Source organism: Emericellopsis cladophorae (genome assembly GCF_022114955.1).
Source record: "Emericellopsis cladophorae strain MUM 19.33 chromosome Unknown NODE_5_length_938552_cov_118_678949, whole genome shotgun sequence".
Classification (NCBI taxonomy): domain Eukaryota; kingdom Fungi; phylum Ascomycota; class Sordariomycetes; order Hypocreales; family Bionectriaceae; genus Emericellopsis; species Emericellopsis cladophorae.
Window position 1 is genome coordinate 539,039 of NW_026250930.1, and position 26,343 is coordinate 565,381.

Here is a 26,343-nt window from a genome sequence, read left to right on the forward strand (position 1 = left end):
CAAGCGCCCGCCAAGGCTACCAAGGGCATCCTTGCAGGCCGCGCCGAGAGGCGGCCACCCGCAACGGGCGGCAGAATGCAAGGATGCTTCTCCGAAGGGGAAGTTGCAACATGCGTCTCTCCCACGAGTCAAGTTGATCTGCATGCGCCTGAGAGGATGTTGGTTTTGTAACGTGCGCACAATTGCCGTGCCTTGAGCGACAAATTCTACTAGTTGAGAGTACTACGGATAGTACGTCGTATATTGTCTGCCACGCCCTGAATTTGGCTTCCGACCTGGTCCTTTGTCGAGGAGGCTGACGCCGCCAACACTCACCACAAAGACGACTCTTGAGCATTGACGGCTGAGGGAAGATGGCGGCGGAGTTAAGCGGGACAAGCCAAGGACAATTAAGTACTGTACTACGTATACGTACTGCCGACTGCGCGTCGTGGGGATTAATTCCCATCGCAGCGAATGAGAGAGCTGTTTGCGCTCGGTAGCGCGGTTATCGCCAATAAGGCCAAGGTCACCACCTTGAGCAATTCTCCGACCAGCCTTTGCCCTTGCAGCCTTTCCAAACACGCATCTGACGATTCCCCCTTTCCCCTGGATCTACGTACGCAGTACTACCAACATTCTCCGTCTGATCCGATGCAGAGGCACGCCGATCTCGCCAGAGGAGTGTCGTGATGCCCACGTGCGGCCTGGAGTGCAAATCTCTTCAGAGACCGAGACATGCGTCCCAGCCTCCGGCCCTCATCTCTACAATGCGCCTAACCGCCAGCGCGCTTAATCTGGGCACCGTCATTGGCCGCCTGGCGAAGGATTAAAATAGATGCCTCACTCAATTGGCGGGGAAGAGGGGCGCGCGGGTTTTGTGCCCCATCCGCCAAGCAGCTTATCGAACTAAACGTTGTACGTACTGTGACCTCAACTGTACGCAGGTTGAATTGTCGAATGCGATCCTTCTGGCTACATTTATCAGTCCCTAGACGGGTGGGATTCAAGAAGTACCTCATCTACATCGAGAGCACTAGCATCCTCAACAGACGTTCTGCATGTTCCGGATATGGACTGGCGACATGCGAGGTTCTGCATATCTTCAAACACGTTGGTTGAGGGAGTAGCACCGGCAGCTCATCCCCATCTCCCGACTTTTTCTATTTGAATTGAGTTTGCTAGACTAGCTAGATGCATCTAACATACCATTTACATGGCGCATGTCACCCTCAAGCTTCAAGCTAGCCTACCCCAGAATTCAGTTTCAACTAAGTTACCGAGTATTCAGTTTCGCTTCGACAGATCACACGGTCAATCAACACAGCTCTGAAACCGCTCCCCCGAGTTTCAACCCCGCATCCTCAGTTTCAGGGCCGTTAGACCGCCCAGGTAGGCTCTCAACAGAGTAATGGATGGTCCCTTGCATCCTAGCCTTTAGACAAACGTTCGGCCGGATGTGGAAGAAGAATTCAACGATGTCGCAGTATGTTGAATACACTGGGGACCTGTTTGCTCTGTTGCGGGGAGCTGTCCCGAGAAGCGCCTGTGTCGCTTAGCATTTAGCCCTATGCACAAAATAGGACCAACGGCATGACGAAACCCACCAGAGGGCATGACCAACGGTGCCGGTGCGAATATCAGGCTGACTGGAGTAAGAAAGGTGCCTACATGTAGCCGATAACTCGCGCTGCGCCCTCGTCTCTTCTCCTCCAAGGTCTCGTACTCTGTGAGCTGCTGCATCAATTAGGTGCATTGGATAAGAGTGAACATAGTGAAGGAGGATGAAACTGTCGTTTCTGGCACACTAACAAATAGTAGGCAAAGTCCAGATGAAACAGCAACATTTCGTCCTGAATTAGGTAGGTCGTCAATGTGTCAATGTGTCAGTGTCACTCTGGACACCGGGTACATGAAGACTGCGCGGCCATGTAAGCACTGTCATCCCCCACCAGCAGAATTGCAGTGGCGAAAGTAGCCCTGCACGCAAACTGCAGCGGCATTCGAGTTGAGTATCTCGTACATGTGAAGGACTGGCCCTTTCATGAGCTGGCCATGAGCCACAAGTCAGGCACTAGACTAGTTAGCATCGCTTTATACCAGCTCATCTGCTGTTTATCGCACCCCGTTCCCAGACTTTGTATACATGTTTCTTTGGCTCTCAAGCAATAACCAGACATCACCGAAATCTACCGTAAGATGACCTCGAACGCCAACACGTCGCCTCAGCGCATCTTCATCTTCGACAACCCTAGGTGTCGGTCTCATTTGTTCTTCCGCCTGCTGTCAACCCATCCTCAGCTGAAGACTCACTACCACCCATACGTCCTCCCTGGCTGTCAAGGCCCAGAAAAGATTCATTATGACATTTATAAAAACAACCCTGCCCGTGCGCAGCTGGTCAAGGAACTGTGGGAGCCAATGTGCTCAGACGACTACACGTTCGCCAACGCAGAGCGCCATCTTCTCGACGCTGTCGCGGCCATTGAGAAGGAGGGTAAGACCCTCCTGAGCAGCGAACACTGCTGCTACCTCTTGAAATCGCAGATTCTCATCAAACACACCAACTCCCGCCAGCTGGACGAGTCCTGGGCCACCGACCCTAACCCCACTCACCTCCCCGATGAGCTGTGGAAAAGCGTCACCCCGATCATGGTGATCCGGCATCCAGCTCTCTCCGTGCCTTCGATGTGGCGGTCCATGGCTGGTGTTCCTGCTCTCGCCAACATGGATCCCATGGAGAATCACAATTACTGGTTTGCCACACTGACATGGTCAAGGGTGCTTTTCGAAGCTTTGAGGAACCAAGGGCGCATGCCCATTGTCGTTGACGGCGAGGACGTATGCACTCGTACTGATGAGGTGATCCGGGGCGTATGCGGCGGACTGGGTATTGATCCTGCCGGTGTCACGGACACCTGGGGTCCATGGGGTCAGTCGCCGCTGGACCACCCTCTCTTTGTCGAGATGACAAGGACGATCTGGGAGAGTGATGGGGTAAAGAAGCACGAGGTCGGTGATTCTTGAAAGGCCATGAAAGTCTGCTGCTGACACTTTTAATTCACTCGTAGGCCAAGGGACCTGTCGACGTAGACGGGGCTGTTCGAAGCGTTGAAAAGGAGTTTGGCGCTGAGGTGGCGGAGCGGATGAGAATGCTCATCGACGGGGAGATGGACAATTATCGATTCTTGGAGCAGTTCAAGGTGTAAATTTGATTGAATCGGCCTCTAAGGGGTTATTTTCACGTTTGTGGATCTTACGCATCTGACTGAACATACATTGAGGCACCACGCAGTCCATCTCAATAGTGGCAGGCACATATAGTGTTTCGTGCCCTCGAGATGCTGACAAGAACAGGGATCATCTTGGAAACAAACCTAGGTCGATAGAGTGTTTCAATAAGCTTGACTTTTGCCTTTTGCACGGTCTGCAGGGTAGACTGGCTGCCACAACTACAAAACCGCACCGTGAGTCCGTGACGCGACCTGCGCCGCTGCGCGTCTGACCGCAGCTCTCACTCTTTGTTCGCCTTCACATTTCATTCCTCAGTCAACCTCTGGCCTCCTACATCTGTCGAAGCTGTCCTTCCGAACCGAATACCCCCTTCCTCTGGTCTGTTCCCTCCAAATTTTCCGCCGCCACCATGTCACGCAGGCAGGTAAAAGGCGACTATATCGAGACGGTACGTGGAAACCCAGCATCGCAACTGCCAGCACCTAACCGGCCCGCAGGAAACCGGCAATAAGGTCTCCCGCAAGGCAAACCTCCTCGGCACGCAAAACATGGTCCTCGGGGGCAAAGTAGTCATCCAGCCCGAAGTCATGATCCGCGGCGACCTCGTTCGCACCGCGCCCTCCTCCTCGTCGTCCGGCGGCACCGCGGCGCCCAGCACGACCGCCATCCAGACCGGCCGCTACTGCTTCTTCTCCAAGGGCGTCGTGCTCCGACCGCCCGGGCGCCGGTACAAGGGCCAGTTCTCGCACATGCCGATGCGCATAGGCCACCACGTCTTCATCGGCCAGGATACCGTGGTGCAGGCGGCGACGATTGGGGACCATGCGCGCATTGGCAAGAATTGCGTCATTGGGGAATTCGCCATAATCAAGGAATGCGTCGAGGTCCTCGACGGCGCCGTCGTGCCACCGAACATGGTCATCCCCAATTACTCCATCGTGGCCGGGCAGCCAGCCAGGGTGGTCGGCGAAGTGCCGGAAGGCGGAGGGCCTGACGAGAATGGCCTCCGAGGGCTATACAGCACTGTCGGAAACAATCCCCAGAATCCCGACATGTAGGTCGCCAATTCCCAACATGGCCTGCCAGGCCATATATACAGCCTCGCGCGAGGACTACGCGCATCGCAGCATACCAACGGTGTCGTGCGAGCCCAGCGGCCAAGAGACATGTCACCCGTCATATGCAAGGATTATCATGGCTGCAGCTGTTTCACAAAGATGGTGTCTGCACGAGAAGCCAAGTGCACAATGTAGTAGCTCTGCCTTGGACGCTTCGTGTCGACTACTCGGGACTGGATGGGCTTGACTCTTATTTTCTGCACCGTCGTCTGCTCTTTTCCTCTCGATGGTAAAGTGCGTCGCGAACTAAGAACTAACGAGTCGTTTGACACTGTCGGCCGCCACATTTCGGTTCCCTGCAGGGTAACTAACATTCTCTCCTTGATGCGTGTCTGGAAGCGGAAGTGCAAAGCTGCAAGTGGCGCGCTGAAAACCACAAGTGCGCCAGGTTACGGGCTAGGAATGCTCGCTTACCCGTCGCCTGACATCTCTTCTGCTCGTGTGTGCAGCGCAATGTCTTTCCTGCCGGCAAGGGGCCGGCTGGTTCGTTTAGCTCATGTGGTAGGACGGATGATCGATCGCCGCAGCGTGGCAATCGAGACGGGAGCAGTGGCCACCATGCTTTTTCTCCTTCATCTCCGAGAGCGCCAAACTTGCTTGTCTCGTGGCTGACAGACATTATGAACTAAACCTTAAGCATTCAGGGGCTGCGCCGACGTCACGTCTTTTCCGAGACACCATGCTTGCCCCGAACCTCTTTCTCGCGTCGGCTCAACGCAGAAGTCTACTTCTGTTGCACAGGCAAGATATGCGTTGCGCTTATGCAGTAGACATAAGCGTGCATAGTCTCCGCCGCGATCAACCCTTGCCGGCATTAGCGGGTGCATATGCCGCGGTGGGCGATGCTTATTTGGGGCAAGAAATGCACGCGCGAGACGAGCTGAACGAGATGAGTGAAGCTGTGATTTGACAACACGGGACACAATGTGGATGGATTCATGTCTGAGTTGATTTACGTAGGAGTGCCGACCGGCGAGTTGCAGTCTGGCCTGAAAAAGTGCTCAGTGCTCTCTGTTTTTGCCTGGGCCTTTCCTTTTCTTGTCATTTGTTCAGAGTCTTGACCAGACGTTCAGACTTTGTCCAAGAGCTAGGCCAGGTTTCCAGACTGGTGGCAGACGAGCGTCGTCTGTATACTCAAGATTTCGTCGCCATGGCCGCGCATCGAGGCATACTGCGGCGCATGCTGTCGTCCGCATCCGCCTCGATGCATCCCCCCGCAGACCCGGAGAGGCAGTACACGTCGTCAACACTCCCCGTCAAGCCCAAGCACTTGAGCGTCTTGACCTCCAATCCCGAGGACCTCGTCCCAGCCGCCGACAAGCTGCTCATCTTCCGCACACTCACTGGGATCGACACGGTGCCTGTGGTCTCCTCAGGTCACACGACACGAACAGCGGCGAACATTGGTATCTACACCCGCGTGGTGCGCCATGAGCGTGCAGCCAAGAAGATGTACAGGGTCATCAAGCTGCTCGCCTCACTCTGTCTCGGGCTTCAGATCCTGTTTGGCGCCGCCGTCACGGCGCTTGGCGCGGCAGGGGGCTCCTACAACGGCATCACCGGGCTAGGCGCGTGCTCCACCATCACCGCGAGCATCGTTGCGTATATCAAGGGCAGTGGCCAGCCTGACAAGCTCAAGCACGCTGAGACCCGTTGGCGGACCGTCCGTGAGTATATTGAGCAGCGGGAGCGAGAGCTGTGCCTCTTGAACTGTGGACTGGACGTATATCACGAGGTCATGATTGTGGAGGACATGTACCAGACGGTTAAGGAGGAACTTGCCGTCAAGGGCCCGAACCAGCAGAACGGAACGGCACCTACCACGGCCACCAACGGCGCAGGCATGGGCGGCGGCGGCGGTTCAGAAGGCATTCCGCAGCGGGTGAACAGTCTGCGCGGAGGTGCTGTGAAGAACACGGATGGGTGGAAGAAGCAGACTGGCGCCGGCATCAATGAGCGCATCAACGACTTTGGCACGAGCGCCCGTGGCTTCGTTGATAAGCTCGGGCATGCAGGCGACACGACGAGCCGAGAAATGGACGGTCAGGTGAACAGCTTGGGCGCTGCTGGCTCTGGGCTCGTGGACAAGATCGATAGTGGGAGGGACACGGCGAGTAGAGGCATCGGTCAGCACCTTGGCGCGGTGGCTGCTAATCTGCGTGAGAAGGCGGAGGATGTCAGCGCCGCGGGGCACGACATTCTGCATCGACCTGTACATCAGACGGAGCCGACCGGGACGGTAGACTGTCGCCGCGAGAATGGGTGCCGATGTGGTGCGGAGAAGGGCCCGACAAGCGGTGCCAGGAGTTGATTTCCCGGGGCAGGAGGGTCGAAGGAGAGGCCAGAATAGAATACATTGGCATGTAGGGCACATAGAGAGGAATGTAATTGGGAACACGTCAAGAATGCACGACAGATGGGACCTAGTGTCAGTGAAAATGGGCAATGTTTCCTGACGACGTGATGCATGGGGAGACTGGGCGCACCCTCAGTACCTACGAGGGCTTTGTGAAAGCTCCTGTAGGATAGTCAATGGGGTTGCGGGCTCGAACTATGACTTGCTACGCGCCTCGCATGAGCCGTTAGGCTCTAGAAAGGAGGCGAGTGAAAATGGACGGCACGCTCATAGTGACTCATCGTGATGGAGGATGACAATCTGTCTCAATCTATGCTCCCCATAAAGCAGCGCAGATTGTTTGATCAATCAATCACCCTCGACTTGCCTTCTTCACAGCATACTTTCGAAAGGAGCCGTTTGGTCACAATTGTACAGCGTATTCCGCGTAAGTCGATTCTTCCTTGAAAGGTGCCCTTCACCATGAGAAATATGACATTCACTCGCCGATCCGAAAACTACATGTGGCCAATGTCCATGGCACTGGTTTCGACGTTTCTGATGAGAAACCCCTTCTCCATTTCCTGTCTCTCTTCTGTAATCTGGACACGACTGACAAACGACTGTTGCTACCGGACATCACCAAAGCGTCAACCCCTGAACCGATTCACTCTCAACAATCCCAAGACCGCAGCCCGATACAGCTGTATTCTACCAAGTATAAATGTGCAATCAACGAGCTGAACGTTTCCCATACGCCATGTCTGTCCTATAGCAGTGTCAGCTGCGCCGCATCACGCTTGCCCGATTCGAGACATATGTTACCAGTCATCCTCTGTGATGGGGTTGAAGCTCCCGATCATCTGCCTCCCGGGGTCGTCTGTTAGAAAGACAACCTTGGAACCAAGTTTTGCAACGTTCTTCTTGCTGCCCTCTGACGTTTTCCCGCGGAGCACTTGGCCGACTGAGCCAAAGATATACGGCTCCTTTGAGTGGAACGCAACAAACTTTCTAACTCTGCCGCCTCGTGATTAGCTCGTGTTTGATGGATGTATCACATGTAGATGTACTTGTTCGCCGTGAACCTCTCACCGTAGGGGATTTCGAGAATGGCGTATCCGCTGTGTGTCGGCAGACCGTTCTCATCGATCGTCTTGAGCCGTCGCCTCTGGTGGTATGAATTCTTGTATTTCTTGACAAGACTCTCAAAGAACAAAAGGCGCGCAAGACCCTCGACTTGGGGGTGCTCTGTCGTTCGGACACATTGCGACTGGTCGATCTGGCTGCGATCGAGGGCGGCCCAGTACGCGTCGAAATGGTGACATCTGTACTTGTACAGTCGATTCTCATATGCTACGTCATGTTGGTAAACAGTCTTCGCCTCGGGTATGTGGAATGAAATCGTACAGGGACTTCGGCGGGAGAGATCGATCAAGTTTGTCCTCGTTGCAAGTGCAGCCACACCACGGGGATTTGAGTAGACCTGTTTCCCATCGAACGCAACACAGGCGCAGTCGACGTCAAATCCTGTCAGGATTTCGCTGATGGACCTGTACAGTCGAAGAATGACCTAGGGTTGCTTTTCAGCACATGGAATTGCCATGCAGCCTTCATGTTGCCACCCTGACATACCTGGACGTGTCGAAATGGCCATCTCGGGGAAACAAAGGTGACCGCGTTGGCTGTCCGGATTGTTAGGCCGCATCCAGTTGCCAAACGCTGGTTCCGCCGGATAGCCGCTTCGAGCTGAGATATCTTGGCCAGCGCGGCTTCCTCGGTGAGGCCGTAGAGAAAGAGGTCAATATCACTTGACGAGGCCGTGCGTCTGGGTCGATGTGAGATCCACCAAAGCTGAGTCGTAGTTCGTCTCGACATGGGGAACGTACTGGTAGTATGTCTCTAGGGGGTCCTCAACCGCTGGGTCGGTGGGAACTTTGACGTCCGTTCTGTGAGGAAGCAACGGGAGCATGGCGGACGAGCCAGCCGCGACGACGTTGCTCCAGTCTATGCTAGAGAGGGTCGCTATGAACGGGAGTTTCAGCGATGGTACTCGTCCTATTGCTAGGATCGTGGCATACTTACAATGAGTGAAGGCATCAAAATTGCGTTGATACGCCTCCAATGAGTCCGCAACGGCACAGGACCTGTCTGTGACAGAGGAATCACTCGCCAACGGCATCAGATACTTTTCAGGGTCACAATGTTTCCGGTCAATGCTTCGAAACGTTGGCAGAGCAGTATTGGGGGCATAAATGTGAACCAGGTTCGCCACGTCGTCGATTGATCCGTCGCGCTGCGCAAAGGCTTTACGTAGGGTCAGTTCATATTGTAAGAATGGCCCTAATACCTCTTGCGTCACTGTGCCAGTTTCGCTGTTGAGATATGCCACAAAGTTCTTGGGATGGTCTGGCAATCCATGGCTGTCCACGATTGTCTTCTCCGCGTCGTCCTCTGGCTTGGGCACAACTGTGCTGTTGCGCTTGTCTGAACGGGAGCGCAGCGGTCGCGAGCACAAGTCTCGGAACGAAGGCATCGTCCACAGATAGTGCGAATAAGACGAGGGAAATGCAAGGCAAAGGGAGCAGAAGAGAAGTCCGCCTCACAGCAGCAATGATCTTCCACACCGATCTCCGGTTTGTGTTTAGCGCGACAGACGTCCGCAGCTGAACGTGGCAGGCATGCCTGGATACCCTGTGGCGCGCGTTGGTGACGCTCAGCCCCTGACGAGATAGACAACAGATGGAGAAACAACGACCTCTCATCACATTTTGATGGAAGTGTTTGCACGAATTGATCAATGAGCCACAGGTAAGTCGGATGCGCGAGCTGGGTTTGTAGAGGAAGGCGGATTTGGCAAGCTCCTAAGCTAGTAATATTTCAAGCAGTTGCCGAATGAGATACCGAGATCCTTGAGCAACATGGTCTCGTTAATCGAAGCAGAAACTTGCACCTGCGTGCGACAAGTTATGTGTCCCTATCATGTAGAGTTTATTGATGACTCCTGACTCTCGACTGGAGTGAGTTGCCGGGATACCTCGTTACGCCGCTAGCGCCGCGGTAAGCGCATTCCGACGGCAATGTCTAGGTAGCGGCACGTTCCTGAATCGCGAGCAATTCAACACCCAGGTGATCCGGCCTCGCCCGTAATTTTGCCTCTTGTACAGTCCATTGTCACAAAGTCATGATGGCGAGCAGAAATAGGATCGCGCGGAGGGCGCTGTCTTCGTGGGGCCAGTGCCCAAACAAGGTGCTGCCACGCTCCGCGACGGCATCCTTCCACACAACAGCTGCACCGGCAACGGATGGCGTGTACCGCGACCTTACTGACACACGAGTTCGCATGCCGTGGATAGAGGCCTTTCACAAGCAGCAGAAAGGGCAGATGATGGAGGATATGGAAGATACCCCAGAGGAACGCGATCTCACTCCGAAAAAGATGACTGACAGCTATCATCGTGTCGTTCTTCCGCTTGGCCAGGATCCGTGGCTGTCGGATACATACATCAACTCTTCAGGCCATATCAGGTAAAAAAAGAATTGCGTTTCCTCTGTGGGCTTTCATCACTAACCCTGCGCTGGCAGGCTCGGCACATTGCTCATGGATCTCGATGCGCTTTCTGGCATCATCGTTTACAAACACACGGGTCCTGGTGTCACCACCGTCACAGCTGCTTTGGACCGCGTCACACTCGCCCATCCTCTCACAGAAATCTGTGATCTCGAGTACAGCGGCCAAGTCACGTATGCCTCCGGCAGGAGCAGTGTCGAGATCACTTGCAGGGTCGCCAAGGCCACAGCTGAGGGCGAGCCCAGCAAGCCTGAAGACGTCCTCCTGACTTGCACATTCACCATGGTGGCGCTGGATCCCAAGTCCAAGAAGCCCGTCAACATTCCCAAGCTCGAGTACAGCACGCCCGAGGAAGAGAGGATCTACAAGGCGGGCGAGGCCAAGTCAATCGCCAAAAAGGAGACGCTCAAAGCGTCACTCCTACAAACAGAGCCGAATGATCCCGAGTCGGCACTGATTCATCGCATCTGGCTCCGGCAGCTGGCATACCACGATCCCAACAACAGCCTCCGCCAACCCAAGAACGTGGTGGCCATGTCCAAGACACAGCTGTCGACGGCCGCCATCATGCAGCCCCAGTACCGGAACCGCCACCAGACAATGATCTTTGGTGGGTTCCATCTCAAACAGACGTTCGAGCTGGCCTTTTGCTGCGCAGCCAGTTTTGCCCACGCACGCCCGACCTTTATCAGCGCTGATCCATGCACCTTCCGCAACCCTGTCCCCGTTGGCAGCGTCCTGTATCTAACGGCCACCGTGGCCTACACCGATCCCCCGTTGCTGGAGGAGGATGGCTCAGAGCCCCATCAGGTGGATGCCGACCAGCCCATGACGCGCGTGCACGTTCGCGTGGACAGCAAAGTCAGGGACGTGGAGCATGGCGTCGCGAAACCAACGGGCCAGTTCAACTACACGTTCTCCGTCCCCAAAAACCTCAAGGTGCTCCCGCATACGTACGAGGAGTACATGATGTACATTGACGCCAAGAGGCGTGTCAAACACGGGGACGCTCAGCGAAAGCAAGAGGAGATGACATCGTTTGGTAAGAGGCGGGGCTCAGAAGGAAGCGTCGACCTTATGGAGTAGTCAGAGCTGGTTGTATCAATGGAATATGCCTGGTCGTTGGTGCTGGAATGGCTTCCTCTGCAGGCCTGTGCTTAGCGCGTGTAAGCCAACATGAACTTGACTTGACCATGATGGGCCGCGCACAGCGAGCTTCAACGAACGGTTTGCACCACTGTATGATTTCTAGCAAGTGGACTCCTCGAAACAGTTTTTGCAAACTCATAAGAAGCGCAGGGCAATTAGCTAGTCCCCCAGCAAGAGGCGCATGCCGTTCGGCTCCTCATCTAGATTACCCTGCACTTGCTCTATCACCCTGGATTCTGACGTCCACAAATTCAGTCGTCCACTTCCGCTCTCTGCTCAACCAGAGGGTACACAACCCTCCATGATTCCAGCGATTTCTACGGTGACCAGACGAGTGCGGGCATTCGAGGGACTTTTCTTTCATTACATGTAGGTATGCGGTCCACACTCTCTTATAGTTCGATCTTTCAAGCCGAGGCTTTTGGGTCATGATCTCATCACCTCATTGCTCCTGCCGTGTCAAGACTCGAGACTCGAAATCGCGAGTCAACTGCTACACCGATTTTATGTTAAGGCTTCAATCGTCATAGAACATGAAGATTCCAACCTCCAGTCGTTTCTGGCGATGAACAGCATTGTTAAAGCTTACTTGGAGCTGTATCTTACACTTCGACTTACAGCACACTTTGATACGATAGCAAGTCGAGCACACGTCACTATCCCATCGATTCGTACATTCCAAAGGATACATGGACGCTTACTCAATTTCCTATTCCAGTTCGTCGAAACGCAAGTCCTCGAGAATCTACCAGGACCTCAATTCTATACACTTCTCTAGCCTCCGGGGTCTGGGACAGGAGCAGCAACTTCGAAAGCTGAGCACTATGGATACTTACCGCAAGGTGAGTGGTGTCTGGATTCTCGACGAGCCTCCTTTTGACGAACAAAGCGTAGCCATAGCGGCAGCGAAAAGCCCCATGTTGGCATCGTCGGCGCTGGCTTAGCCGGACTGCGTTGCGCAGACATCCTCCTTCGCCATGGATTTCAAGTGACCATCCTAGAAGGGCGGGAACGCATCGGAGGTCGTCTTCACCAGGAGAGACTACCAAATGGGCATCTCGTGGATATGGGGCCTAATTGGATCCACGGCACAAAGGATAATCCAATACTCGACATTGTCAACGAGACCAAGACAGATGTCGGCAGCTGGGACACGAGGTCGTACGCTTTTGACGAGTTTGGTGGCTTGTTTGACGTTGCCAAGAGCGACATGTATGCGGATATCATGTGGGACATTGTGCAAGACGCCTTCAAGCACTCGAATGAGTATTCGGCAGAGATTGACGACAAGGAAAGCTTACATGACTTCTTTATGGAAAAGGTGGTGCAAAAACTACCCGAAACCGACCAGGACTGGCAGATGAAGCGACACGTTGTCATGCAGATGTCCGAGCTATGGGGTGCCTTCATTGGGAGTCCGATCCAGAGGCAAAGCCTCAAGTTCTTCTGGCTAGAGGAGTGCATAGAGGGAGGTGAGTTTGTAATGCAAGTTGATCGTGCTGTTCTGATCAGTGTAGAGAATCTCTTCTGCGCCGGCACGTATAAGAAAGTACTTCAAAGCGTTGCTGCACCGGCGCTGGCAAAGGCAAGCATACAGTTCAACACCTTAGTTGACCGAATCACTACCTGCAGCCAGCCTGGAGATAAGATACAAGTCCATGAAGCGAGCGGGAGCAACTTGGAGTTTGACGACGTGGTAGTCACCGCTCCTCTTGGCTGGCTCAAACGACACCTGGACGCATTCGAACCCGGCCTACCAGCCCGTTTGACTCAAGCAATCAATTCAATTGGGTATGGTAGTCTTGAAAAGGTAAAAGTGAACTGACTCTGAGACGTTTGGTCGTTGACAATCTACCAAGGTGTACATTACTTTTCCCGAAGCGTTCTGGCTCTCTCGAGCAGATGACGATCAGAAGGTCCAAGGCTTCGTTCAATGGCTTTCTCCCGCTTATGCACCCGAGTCGAACCCTGGGAGATGGTACCAGGATGTTGTCGAGCTCGCCAGTCTCACGCCCGAGACCTCACATCCTACACTCTTGTTCTACATGTACGGCGCCCAGTCCGAGCATGTCACAACGCGGGTCGCGGAACTACAGACGAAGCACGAGAAAGATGAATTCCTGGTTGCCTATTTCAGGCCGTATTACTCTCTCCTACCTCACTATAAGGAGTCTGACGAACGATGCCAGCCGACAAGCTGTCTGTCAACAGCCTGGTCCAAGGACGAGCTTGCAGGGCAGGGCAGTTACAGTAACTTCCAAGTCGGCTTGACTGAAGGCGACCGTGACATTGAGGTAATGAGACATGGGCTTCCGGAACGTGGTCTTTGGTTTGCTGGCGAGCACACAGCACCGTTCGTGGCTTTGGGCACAGCGACAGGGGCCTACTGGAGTGGCGAAGCAGTCGCAAGGAGACTTGCGGAGTCTTATGGTATGAAGATGGCCGAAGTATCACAGTGAGCATCTCTGCGTCACCTAGAGCACTTTTACACCCTGATACTATAAACCTATCTGCAGTACAGGAAGACATAAAATTGCTACGAATCGCTCATTGAAATCACCCCGTTGCATTAGATCTCACCCGCAATAGCATTCACAATCTCCTTTTCGGCCGCCTTTTGCTTTGCTTTCATCATGGACAGCACAGTCACGATTGCAAACGTGCTGCCGAGCTCGCCCGTCGCGCCCTGCCCGACAAATTCAATCGTGCCCATTTCGGAGTTTGTGTGCAGACCCATGCCCCCGTAGTCCGTCCACGTCGCGACAGGATTGTCCAGGTCTCCCGGTCGGCTGAGGATATATCCCGACTTGCCGTGCATCATGTCCTTGAATCCAGAGTCCATAGTCTTCCACTGGAATGTCTCCTGGCCGCCCCGGTCGACTGGCACGGTAAAGGTGTAGGAGAGGTTGCCGATGGAGCTCATGCCGCTCTTCTTGACGGCATAAGAGGAACCGTCGGCCAACGTGATTTGGGCTGAAGAACCGCTGAGACCAGAGTCTTTGGCTTCACCAAGAAGAGGCCCTTTCTCCTTGTGCCCTCCTCCTGTGACGGTAAGTTTGCCCGTAAGCGAGGGGATTCTGCCGGCATGACTAGGCTCCCCAAGAGCAGGGCCGACCAAGATGTAGGTCTCGCCCGAGCTAGACATGCGCGACCACATGACAACCTTCTGAGGGAATGGCATGCTGCCGCGGCCGCCAGGGGGTGCAAAACCCATGGGAGGTCCCTGACTGCTCTGGCATGGAGGCTGATGGCCTCCATATCGAACTTGGGGAGGTGGGGGGCCGTAGGGTTGGTGTTGATTCTGAAAACCACCATGGGCGCCTGGAGGCGGACCCGGAGGAGGCGCGTAGTGGTTGTATCCTCCTTGCTGGCCAGGTGGCGTGTGTGCGTAAGGGCCACTTTGACTTTCCCCGTTCTGGTACCCTTGGTTCTGAAGTCCGCCGTTGCTGTACCCGTAGTCACTCCCGTAACCGTTCTGACCATAGCCAGGATGTGAGCCATTCGCATGCTGCTTCCCACTGGGCTCATCGAGAACCTTGTCCAGCTCATCGCGAGCCTTGCTGATGAACTTTCTCATGGTAATCGACGTACTTTCAGGTATGTGTGTCTAGGTATGCGCAAGCGATGCCGGGGGGATTCTTCGGAAAGTTGGCGTTTTGTCGGATACGAAAGATCCCTCTAGAGCTCAAGGTTTACGTTTGAAAGGAGGAAATGCGAAAGACGGAAAATGGAGAATACGTAGGAGGTTGTGTAAGTACCTTATGTAGGAATCCGTGGTGGGACGGATCTGCCACTGTCTCGTGAAACAAGCTGAGCATGGCCGCCACGGACTGCCTGCTTAAAGGCGAATGCATTGATTGAAGCGGTCAGGCGCATCACGAACCAACGCACCAATGAAGATCAGTGTGAGGCTGTGAGCTGCCACATTGTCCTGTTGGTTGATGCCCTTCATCTTGTGTCGTGCGACTCGTGCCACCGCGGGAGTGTCACCTTGGGTACAGAGTGCACCGCACTTAGACGTTGAGCCGTGAGCTTGCTTCAGAAATGGATGGACCGATGATGAGAAAGATTTCCGCCAGGGGACATATGTCGAAACATCGTTGAAGCTCACACAGACAGGCTTTTTCATCAGCGCGATCAGGTTGAGAGTACGTGCCTTGACTACCCGGGATCCTGACCTGGAGGTCACCATTAGGGTCTCCTGTTGACGTCAGTGAGTGGGGCTCAGGAAGTGCTAGCCTAAAATGTTGTAGATCATCTCTGCAAGCTTTCATGTTGTACTCCGTAACGCGAAGAGAGCACGCTTCCCTGGGTAAGTGAAGGTGATGGCGAGAAGATCAATATGCATGGTATAAAAAAATTCGAGCACAGCCCCATCTTCGCGCCAGCGTTAAATTCCTGGCGAAAAGACCAGTCACAGGCCCAAAGCTCACAGCCACAGCGGTCATCTAAACCAGCCACTATGATCGCCAAAACAGCCAGCTTCATAGGAAGATCACTTGTGTTGAATCAGGAACAAGAGCGTATCAGTTGTTCGAGGAGTTCGACTGGCAGCGGCTTTTTCGCCCAACTTCATGAGAATGCAAACTTAATGAGAGAGACGCCCTAATATCCATTGGGGATCTGATTCTGAACGTGGGCGAAGCCGCGAAATCGTCCCAGGGGAATCTCGCGAGCATGGACTTGTGCGCGGGAACGCGAAACGACAGCATATGGTGAAGAAGAAGAAAAAAGTCAAATAAATCGATTTTGAATGTATTCGGCAAAGCGCTAACTAGGAGGTTCCGTTCTCCAGGTCGATGGCCGAGTTCAAGGCGCTCCAGCTAGTCTCGTGCAAGTCGATCCGTTAATCCCAAGGCCGTACGAGCCGAGTCACCTTGTCAAGTGACTGAAAGTTGCAATCGTACCAACGTTTCCTACCACGGCGTTTGAACTGAAGCCAAAAGCGTGTGCTTGGTCACCTACTAAGTACCTATGTAGCAGGAGGTCTGCATCGACTCTGTTGCTGGGCCTGTCAGACGCTGACATTGATATCCACAGACTGGACTCCTGGAGTCACGAGCCTCCGGTCAGACCAAACCGTCAAGGACGGACTCCGAGGACTGGACGCTAACGATCGGCACGGGCCCACCTCGAGCCCCTGTAGAGCCCGTGACACCCCCACACGACCAGTGACTACTCGCCTGGAGCTGGCCGCGACAACGCCATCCTCAGCATCTAAGCCTTACGCGCGACTGGACTATACTTCACGCTGTCAGACGCTCGCAGCTTTCAAACTTCGCGCACCATTCCCACAAACCAAGAGGTCAGATTGTTTGCCTTTTTCAAAGTTTGATCAAACATCCTTATCGACCCGATATCCCTTGACATCTCGCCCGCGCGCCTGGATGGCGTCCGAATCATGAATACGGCCTCCCCGCATCTGGCCAAGGGTCCAGTCGTCCTACGATTGCCCACTTGAACGTCGGTCGAGCAAGGCTACTACAGCTTCGTACCCAGAAGGTGATAACCGTCGCCTCCCTTTGCAATGGCGACTCTATTTCAGTCGTTCCGGAGCTCCTCCATGCCCAAGAGGTTGCTCCGGTATGCACTCGCCAGGCTCGAGTTGCTCGATACCGATGCGTTGAACATGGAGAACTTAGACTTTGCTCTCGGGCGGAATACAGTATTCGAATTTCGAGATGTCGGCATCAGGCTCAAGGTACGGCAAGACGATAACCGCCCTCTGTCGCGCTTCTAACACATAACCAGAAACTAGAGAACCTCCTGAAGCTACCACCCGCCCTCCGTTTGCGTAAAGCCCGAGTCATTCTACTGCGCGTGACAATACCCGTCGATTTCTACACAAGCCCGATTGTCATCGAGGTGGAAGGCGTGGACGTCAGGCTCCAGATACTTGGCACCGAGCTTGAGAAGGGCCCTGCTTCTGATGACAGAACGCCTGTAGAGGAAACCATCGTACCAAATGCTGCCGACTTTGCTCAGTCATTCCTTGAGGGCCAGCCACAACTCGAACGGCAGGAACTGGAGAATGCGCTGGCAATCGAAACACAAGACCTAGGGGCTTCGGTCACCGTCAGCGACGATGGCAGCGGCGAGGAAGACACACTAGGCACGGGGCAAGCTCTCTCGCTGCCATGGTTTTTGGCCGACTTCCTGCAGGGCATCATGGATCGGATGCAGCTCAAGATAAATGGTGTCACGTTTCAGCTCGACGTCGATGTACCCCTCGACCCGAGCTCGTCGAGACCCGAGGCCGTGTCTTTCCAGGTTGCGCTCCAACACATCAGCGTGGAAGGCATGACTGCAGCGAGTGAGGTACAAGGTGAACCTGCGGCAATACAACACAAGGAGGGCAAACGACATGTCTCTTTGCGGGACGTGCGCGCCTACATCATTTCGGAAGCCAATGTTTTCTCAGCCCTTGCGCAGTCCCCATCCGTGACGTCGCCTTCCGGAACATCGTCACCATACATGACTCGGAATCCACCATCTCGCGAACCCACATTCGCGGACAACGATGAGCTACGCAACTCCTTGTCATCGGAAAACAGACCGCCGTCCGACCCAGACTCGCCTTTGGAAGATAGCGAGGATGCCCTAGGTATACCTTACGATAACCCCCCGACGTCAGGAGGGTATGAAGACGAAGGTCCCTCCACGCCTCGAGCGTCCGCTTACTACGGCTCTGATGGGTCGCCGGTGGAATCAATGTTCCACACGACTGTTCTACCGGGTGATCGCATGGCACACTCAACAGCCGCCTTGGACGACGAGGCCCCTGTTTGGGCAAGCGCACAACTACCTCCCTCAAGGGGGGGCAGTCCTTTGGACTCATCATTTGGTGAGCCTATGGCGATGAGTTTATTGTTTGATCAAGACTCGACGCCGGGCGACGATCATGAGGAAGACCTCACCCAATCCCGCATTTATGGCTCCGAAGAAGCGCAGAGCATGTATATGAGTGCTTTTTCTGCAGAAGATCCATTCCTCTCGGCTGATGCACAGGCGACGGCAAGGCTTGACACCGAAGCAGTTCCAATGGTAAAGGAGGATGAGTCCAGCCTCCACGGCCAGTCTTCTCACCACAGGCGAGATTTGATGCCCGGTTGCTGGGAAGATGAAGAGGAGACCTCGATCAACGAGGGTCCAGCCACCCCCGAGCCCCTCGAAAAGTCCGAAGAGGACGAGAAGCCACTTGATCCTCCCGGCAACTTGGATAGTGGTCGAGCTTCTCCCAGCCGCGCCGCATTCGAGCAGTCCACGGACGCAGATGAGGCTGCAACACCAAAAGGACCGACCAAGCTTGTGAAAGAGCTGTTGTCGTTGGAACAAATATCGGTCTATATCCCTTCTCAGCACGAGCATATTGAGATACAACCTGCGTCAGCCGAGTCGGTATCGAGTCTCGGCCAATCTATGAGCCGATCTTTCATTCCTTCCGCACCTGGCGCTTATTCCGTTCACCACGCGCGTAGTCCGGCGCAAGGGCCCGAGCCGGAGAACAGGGACAAGTCGCAAAAGTCAGATGATACTCTAGAGATTGACGTGTCGCCCATCGCAATTCAGTGCGACATGTCTTTAGGCTTTCTGCTTTCGACAGTGGTTAACAGATTACTTGGGATGCTCAAATCGAGCCCTGCGGCTCCATCGAAACAGGAACCTGAGAGGACCAAACAGGCCAAGTCTCAGGAGATATCTGTCAAGCTTGAAAGTGTTTCCTTGGATTTCGTCAGCCTGCTTGGGGGCATTTCTGATGTTGCACATCGGCACTTGGATCCAGGCGCCTTCAGCTTGGATAAGGATGTCCTGTTGAACATGACTCTCAAAGACCTGCATATCGCCACAACTCATGGCTCGCCGCTGGTCACAAACGACAAGATGACGCCGGCGGAGAAGACCAAGACGTCCACCTACATCGGCCTCAAAACCTTCCAATTTGGCTACCCAACAAGCCACATTGTCTCATTTGACAAAACGCAGCCTATGAGTACATCAGTCCGTGATACCTTCGCCGCCTCCGGTCGTGATATCGAGATCACTTTGACCCAGCTTGGCCTGAACACTTCGATTGAGGTTTTGACCCTTCCCGTGGTGGTGCAGCTTGATCTTCAGAAACTGGACGAAACATTTGGGTGGTTTGGGGGTTTGAGCAGCTTCCTTAACATGAGCTCCTCGATGACATCTGCCCAGTCTCCGATAGTGAAACAGGAGAAGCCCAAGCCCAAAGCCAGGGGCGTCCGTTTCGAAGCTCCATTGGAGCCGGGTCATAAAGCCGCGATCGCAGAAAGCAAGTTCAATGTGCGCTTTGGGGGTTCGTCGATTCGTCTCGTCGGCAAAGAATGCAGTGTCGTGGCTAGATCAAGTGCGGTCAAGATCATCGCGCGTGAAAACGCCATTGGTGCAGGCATCAGTGACTTTCGTCTCGATGGTCCGTACCTGTCCTCATCAAAAGCTGATCCGACGTTCAGTACCAGGTTAGAGACGATCAGGGTTGAATTCCTGAGTATACCGACCGAAGATGATTTGACAAGGCTGCTGGGACTCATCACACCGTCCACAGCTCACTTTGACAGAGAAAATGACGAGATCATGGTCGATACGCTGTTACGGCAACGGCGCAAAGGGTCCGTGCTGAGGGCATCTGTCGACACAATGACTGTGGATGTCAAGAACGTGGCGCAGCTCTCTGTTCTGCCCAGTCTCGGGGAGGATCTGGCAAAGCTTTCGACAGTAGCCAAATACTTACCCGAGGACGACCGTCCGGGGCTGCTGACGATGGCCAAGGTCCACAAGTTGAAGGCCACGGCGGACAGCGGGGGTGAGCTGGGACTCTTTGAGCTGGCAGCTGAGAGACTTGACGTGGCTCACATCTCGTTTCCGTCTCTGGTCGCGGGCTCTGTGTGTGGACTGTGCATCAAGCGGAACCGCGTCGAAGAACTTGTACGATGCCCAGCCGATGAATCATCTGGGCCAGACCAAGGCCCAGTCGCCATGATGCGCATAATCGGGGATGAAATCGAACCAGTCATTAAACTCAAACTGCACAGAGCTGGTTTGGAGTATCGGGTGCCCTTTGTCATGGACATTCTAGGGCTCAAGGAAGACGCAACACCGCAGGAGTTCGAAGCTGGGCTCGCGGCCTCTGTTGCCAACCTCGGAGAACAGGCACAAATGGCGCTGAAGAACCCATCCGACTCGGGAGGCAAGTCAGTCGCCACCAAACCTACGACACTCGACATCGGCTTGTACGACTGCATCGTTGGGCTGAATCCCTTGGGTTCGCCCGCCAGGATGTTGCTTGCCTTGACCGACGCCAATGTGCAAGTTGTGCTACCGAAGGATCAGGAGACGCACGCCGTCGTCAACCTCAACAAGGCCTCCGTTCTTCTCATAGACGATGTGCAGCAACTCACAGCCGGCCGGGCCCAATGCAAAACACATCGCCGAGCAACCTCTACGGCATCCCAGCAAGTGTCTGATCTTTGCGCCCAAGGCTTCGCCGACATCTGTTACGTGTCGTCCCTCTCTATCGTGGTGAACGTTCGCTCGGGGCCGGAAGAGTCGCAAGTGGAAGTCGACATGACCAACCAGTTGGTTGTATTACAGACTTGTGCCGATTCGACCCAGACCCTCATTACACTGGTCAATGCCCTGAAACCACCGACGCCTCCTACGAGAGAAATCAAGTACAGGACCAGTGTCGTGCCGATCGAAGAGATGCTCGCCTCCATTTCCGGTGAAGCCTTTGGCAAGCCTGAAGGTGAATATGACTTCGATCAGGACTTTGCTGGCGCGCAGGAGCTTGCCGGCAGCAGTTCCGATATTGAATTTGGCTCGGAAGGCTCCATGCCTGTTGCATCCAAATACTTTGATGAAATCGAAGACGTGGATGCTGGCGAAGAGATGTTCGATGCGCTGAAGTCATCCGGCCTGTCGCTTGGTACCTCAGTGCAGGAAGACCAAGCGGACGTGTCGTTCCAGGGACTTGAGTCTCAGAACGGCACGGCTTCCCACAGCAGTGCGGAGTCGCTGTCCATTCGAGACGACTTCTACGAGCAGGTGCCGAGCGGCCGGCATGATATTGCCAAGATCTGGGATTCCCGAACAAACCAAATGGAACCGGCTCTTCAGCAAACAGTCGAGAGATGCCCACTCAAGCTGGTAGTCAGAGACGCGGGTGTTGTATGGAACCTTTTTGATGGGTACGACTGGGTTCATACCCGCGATGTAATCACCCATGCTGTGGAGGAAATTGAGCATCGAGCCATGGAACGCCAAGCCAGGATGCAACCTCTAGAACAGGAGCAGGAGGACGACGATGAGGAGGCCATTGCTGACTTTTTGTTCAACTCCATCTACATCGGCGTCTCGGCTGATCAAGATCCCCAGGAACTGACGAGAGCGATCAACCAGGAGCTCAACGACAATGCCACGACCACAGAGACGGAATCCGTCGCGGCGACCACCATGACTGGGGCATCAGACCGGACCATCCGGCAGACTCATCAGAAGCCGCGTCGCCTGAAGCTCAAGCGAAGCAGACATCACAAGATCTCGTTTGAGTTGCACGGCATCAACGCCCACTTGTTCGCGTACCCCCCTGAGTCGAGTTCGACGGAAACCAGCATGGACATTCGAATCACAGATCTGGACATTATCGATCAGGTACCTACCTCGACCTGGCGCAAGTTTGCCACCTACGACCGAGATGCGGGCCCCCGATCGGCCAAATCCTCCATGTTGCATCTCGACCTCCTAAGCGTGAAGCCTGTGCGTGAGCTTCCTGTGGCCGAATTTGTGCTGCGCGTGGAGGTCCTCCCTGTACGTCTGCACGTCGACCAAGATGCCCTGGATTTCATCACGCGGTTCTTCGAGTTCAAAGATGACCGCGCGCCCGTGCATGCGTCCGAAAGCGACATCCCCTTCGTGCAGCGCGCCGAGGTGCTCCCGATCCCCGTTCAGCTCGATTTCAAGCCAAAACGTGTCGACTACGCCGGGCTTCGCTCGGGGCACACTTCTGAGTTTATGAACTTCGTGACCTTGGACCAAGCCAACTTGGTGCTGCGGCATGTCATTCTACACGGTGTGCCCGGTTTCGACCGGCTGGGAAAGACGCTGAACGGCATCTGGACCCCAGATGTAATCAAGGAGCAATTACCGGGTGTGCTTGCTGGACTGGCGCCTGTGCGATCGCTCGTCACCATTGGCGGGGGCTTCCGAGATTTGGTCGAGATCCCGATCAAAGAGTACAAGAAGGACGGCAGGGTACTGCGCAGTTTCTCAAAGGGGGCCAATGCCTTTGTGCGCACGACCGGCACAGAGATCATCAAACTTGGTGCCAAGATTGCCATCGGGACGCAGTACGCGTTGCAGGGAGCCGAGGGCTTCCTCACAGACCAAGAGCAGCAACAACGCCAAAGCGAAGGCCATTGGGAGGAGGACGATTTCGAGGCTCCTGAAGAGAGCAGGCAAATCTCGCTATACGCCCATCCAGCGCCGAATGTGATGCAAGGATTCAAGGGCGGGTATCGGTCGTTGGCCAGGGATATTGAGACGGCGCGAGACGCCATTATTGCTGTCCCGGGGGAGGTCATGCAGAGCCAGAATGCCGGAGGCGCTGCAAAGGCCGTGTGGAAGCGAGCGCCCACCATTATCTTTAGGCCCGCCGTGGGCGTGACCAAGGTGATTGGGCAGACACTGATGGGTGCGACAAACACTATTGACCCCGAACATCGCAGGCGGGTCGAAGACGTGAGTCCCCCGTCCCATGCATGCATGCACTGCATTTGAATAGTTGAAGAGAGATACTAACACTCACAGAAATACAAGCGATAAAGCATATGACGGCAGACGACCTTGAACAACATGAAGAGTGGTTTAACTGCTCGACTTTAGGGGTTGGGATAGAGTTGAGTAACGATTCTGATTTTTCTTGGCATTTGGGAAGCTGGCGTTGTAGGACGATGATACACCAGACGCACTATTCACTGCATGTACGTTGGTTCAGAACTTGTCTAGACTGTGTAGTGGAGCCGGGCTGCGTACATAAATTCGAGCTTTTACATAACATCCCTTAACACGCCTTCATCACGCCGTCATCCATGCGACCTCCTCTCAGTGTCCATCATACAAGCCGAGCCGCTTCTCCTCGATATGTCTCGCCTCGTTCGCTTCGTGCCACCACGCGTGCGACTCATCGCTGGGCGCCCACTCCCCGTCCTCATTCCTTTCTGACCACGGTTTGGGGCTCCAGATGTAGTGTACCACTTTCACCTCGTCCTGTCTCCAGATAGTGTCATGCACGCCCTTCCAGCGCAACGTCTTAAGCGCGTTGTAGATGTACGGCAGGACCACCCACCGATCCCTGTACAGGTCCGCCAGCAGGTCCTGGTCGGGGAAGGCCATGTCGGCCGTGGCGGGGTCCTCAAGGGCGGTGGTGATCTGGGAGAGGTAGAACTTGGAGGGGTTCACGACCAGGAGGCCGCTGTTCAACGCCCCGAGCGGCGCGCGCTCCGGGCCCCTGGTCTGGGCGAGGTCGGGCGTGGCGTGCTGCGATGTGTATGCGCAGTTCGCCGGCACCCACTCGGCCGGGTAATGCTTCTTTTTGGCGGGATTGCAGGTGCAGGCCGGGCTGGCGGCCAGGACCCGCCGGCCGGTGGTCTCGTTTTTGACTTGCAGCTGGTCTGTCTCGCCGTCGACGCCTGGCCCGCCGCCGAAGCCATGGTGTCGCGGGGGCGCATCGAGCTCGAGGTCCATCAGCTCGTCCAGGTTCTTCGTGATGAGCATGTCGCTGTCCAGTAGGACGATGCGCTCAAACTGGTCCAGGCCAAAGGCAGCCAGCTTGGTCCATGTGTCCCGGAAGCGCGGGTCGTTGGCGTAGGTGCCCGCGTGAGAGGGCAGCAGGGGCTCCACGGTGACGGTGGGAATGCGCCGGCTGTGGAGGGCAGCAACGGCAGCAGCAGGCAGGCTGGCCGTGATGATGGCCACAAAGGGGTAGGCAGTAGACGTCTTGGAGAGGGTGTAGTGAAGGGTGAGAAGACCTGGGAGGTAGGACATGTGTGTGATGAGAGACGCCCAGACTGCGCGAAGGGTTAGTCCAGTGCCACTTGTGCGCATAGGCGTGTGTAATACCTTTTGGTGAGTCTGGGACGGGCGGTGACTGCGCGCTGTGGACGGCCATTGCGACGAGCGATGCCTGCTCTGGCTGAACAAGGTATGTGAGATGAGGGTTTTGACGATGCTGGGAAGTATGCAGGCCGACCACCGAACAATGTTGATGACTAGACTGCTATGTACATGAGAAATACCTACTTATCCACCCACGTGGGGCTCCCTCCGTCCGTCAGGAACAGTACGTTGCGCGATCGGCTTTTCATGAGAATCCAGATTCAGGGTCCAACTTGCGCGTGGGGTTGGTCGTACACATGTGACCATGCCGCAATGTGTTCGGTTCCTTTCCGCAGAGCGTCGGCTGTCTCTGCTGTGCCCTGTCGTAGGCTCGTCTTGGCCATCAAACGCTCAAGTCCCAAGAACGGGCTTATCATTGTCGTCTTGCTCAGTCCTTGTCCCTTTGCGCGGGCGAGATGGAGACTCCGCTCGGCAATGACGACATGACTTGTTGGTGGACTCGAGGAAACGGCCCGCTCTCCAAGCACGCAGCCAGTTACTTTAGCCAGTCCTCGCGACCGAAGCGTCTCGATTGATGATTAGGTCGTATTTCCCCATGGCTGCGCCAATTCCGTCAACGCTTGCTGCTTCTTGGGATTCGAAGGAGGGTCCAAGGTTCCTAGGCTGCCCCGCGAAAGCTCGGACTCTTCACCAACACCACACTGGGCAAAATACAATCAGAACCGGGCGGCGATAGCAGGAGATTTGCAAGATGTGGAAAGTGGAACAAAGGCAGAGACGGCTGGAGTGAAGGTAGATGCCAGAGGAGTGCAGAAGGCAGGCGTTGTGCTGCTGTCAGCTGCACGACACGACAGCGCCCGCACAATTGGCAACCAGACTCGAATCCCGCGTCTGTCCACACGTGGGTTCTGGATTTGGAACACGGTGACACGGACAAGTCGATATAGCAATACAGTGGACTGGGGAGCTTTCTTTTCCCCAATGCTGCCGACTTGGCATTTGCGCTGGTGCACGTACGGATGCAACGACAAATGTCCATCATCCATGATCTGGCTCACTTCCCACCACCCCTGCTTACGAGTGCCGTGGCCGGTCCACCATCGCCAATTCGGTTGACAATGGGATTGTCAGCTTTGGCGATATTTGGGGCGGTCTGATGCGGAATGGGGCGACCCATGACCCAAACTACCCTGGAACTGGACCTGCTAGCAGTCACTCCGAGCGCGAGTCGTCGAGGACATGTACATGTACGTACGTACCTGTAGGCAATGAGTCGGATATCAAGATAACGGCGGCGGTGAGGAATGAAGATCGCACCGACCACCGGCAGCTGCAGCCTGCATGCGCGGCTGGCGTGCATGTGGATTCCTGGGGGTCTGGTCGCGGATCTGTTGAATTGGACTCGTGACCGCCAGTGGAGGGGCAGTGGGGTAGGTAAGCTGTAGTTCGTAAGTTAGTGGTGATCGAGGCCCGGATTCCGACCAAGTGACTTCAACAAGCCTCAAGGGCACAGCCTCTGGTGCCGTGTTGCAAAGATGCAACATTGATGAGACTGAGAACTGACTCGGTCTCAAGACTAGTCATCAACCATCGACCTGTCTGTCGACACGGGAGCATCTGACAGACCGAATCCAATTCTTGCACTCGCCGATCTCGCCCGCAGGCCCATTATCAGCTTTCCAGGACGTAAGCATGAAACTTTTCTAGGCTGCACGTAAAGACTGCAGAATGTCTTCACAGCACTCATTCGTCAAGTTCGAGCCGGTAGCTGCGGGCGACCTACATACCAGGTATCTTGCCGTTTTTCTTTCGAATCGCAGGTCTGACTC

The 26,343-nt window shown here is 54.9% G+C and overlaps 8 protein-coding genes across 8 annotated transcripts; 5 read left to right on the forward strand and 3 right to left on the reverse strand.

Annotated features, from left to right (window-relative positions):
• Positions 1-2,178: 2,178 nt before the first annotated feature.
• Positions 2,179-3,188, forward strand: J7T54_004729 (uncharacterized protein; the record flags this gene model as incomplete). Its single annotated transcript, XM_051503414.1, has 2 exons — positions 2,179-2,991; positions 3,051-3,188. 2 exons carry the CDS (start codon positions 2,179-2,181, stop codon positions 3,186-3,188), a joined length of 951 nt encoding a protein of 316 aa, XP_051365039.1.
• Positions 3,189-3,622: 434 nt separating this feature from the next.
• Positions 3,623-4,271, forward strand: J7T54_004730 (Dynactin subunit-like protein; the record flags this gene model as incomplete). The annotated part of the gene is made up of 2 exons (XM_051503415.1): positions 3,623-3,661; positions 3,711-4,271. 2 exons carry the CDS (start codon positions 3,623-3,625, stop codon positions 4,269-4,271), a joined length of 600 nt encoding a protein of 199 aa, XP_051365040.1.
• Positions 4,272-5,481: 1,210 nt separating this feature from the next.
• J7T54_004731 (uncharacterized protein) lies at positions 5,482-6,642 on the forward strand (the record flags this gene model as incomplete). The annotated part of the gene is made up of 1 exon (XM_051503416.1): positions 5,482-6,642. One exon carries the CDS (start codon positions 5,482-5,484, stop codon positions 6,640-6,642), a length of 1,161 nt encoding a protein of 386 aa, XP_051365041.1.
• Positions 6,643-7,487: 845 nt separating this feature from the next.
• On the reverse strand, positions 7,488-9,199 carry J7T54_004732 (uncharacterized protein; the record flags this gene model as incomplete). Its single annotated transcript, XM_051503417.1, has 6 exons — positions 7,488-7,683; positions 7,737-8,019; positions 8,074-8,236; positions 8,299-8,491; positions 8,553-8,688; positions 8,749-9,199. 6 exons carry the CDS (start codon positions 9,197-9,199, stop codon positions 7,488-7,490), a joined length of 1,422 nt encoding a protein of 473 aa, XP_051365042.1.
• Positions 9,200-9,847: 648 nt separating this feature from the next.
• Positions 9,848-13,842, forward strand: J7T54_004733 (uncharacterized protein; the record flags this gene model as incomplete). Its single annotated transcript, XM_051503418.1, has 6 exons — positions 9,848-10,191; positions 10,249-11,276; positions 11,446-11,461; positions 12,102-12,225; positions 12,273-12,855; positions 13,286-13,842. The coding sequence occupies 6 exons, from the start codon at positions 9,848-9,850 to the stop codon at positions 13,840-13,842; spliced, it is 2,652 nt and encodes an 883-aa protein (XP_051365043.1).
• Positions 13,843-13,952: 110 nt separating this feature from the next.
• J7T54_004734 (uncharacterized protein) lies at positions 13,953-14,960 on the reverse strand (the record flags this gene model as incomplete). The annotated part of the gene is made up of 1 exon (XM_051503420.1): positions 13,953-14,960. The coding sequence occupies one exon, from the start codon at positions 14,958-14,960 to the stop codon at positions 13,953-13,955; it is 1,008 nt and encodes a 335-aa protein (XP_051365044.1).
• Positions 14,961-16,910: 1,950 nt separating this feature from the next.
• On the forward strand, positions 16,911-23,221 carry J7T54_004735 (Autophagy-related protein-like protein; the record flags this gene model as incomplete). Its single annotated transcript, XM_051503421.1, has 3 exons — positions 16,911-17,084; positions 17,135-23,137; positions 23,207-23,221. 3 exons carry the CDS (start codon positions 16,911-16,913, stop codon positions 23,219-23,221), a joined length of 6,192 nt encoding a protein of 2,063 aa, XP_051365045.1.
• A 279-nt stretch (positions 23,222-23,500) lies between these two features.
• On the reverse strand, positions 23,501-24,442 carry J7T54_004736 (uncharacterized protein; the record flags this gene model as incomplete). Its single annotated transcript, XM_051503422.1, has 1 exon — positions 23,501-24,442. The coding sequence occupies one exon, from the start codon at positions 24,440-24,442 to the stop codon at positions 23,501-23,503; it is 942 nt and encodes a 313-aa protein (XP_051365046.1).
• Between the last annotated feature and the right edge of the window lie 1,901 nt (positions 24,443-26,343).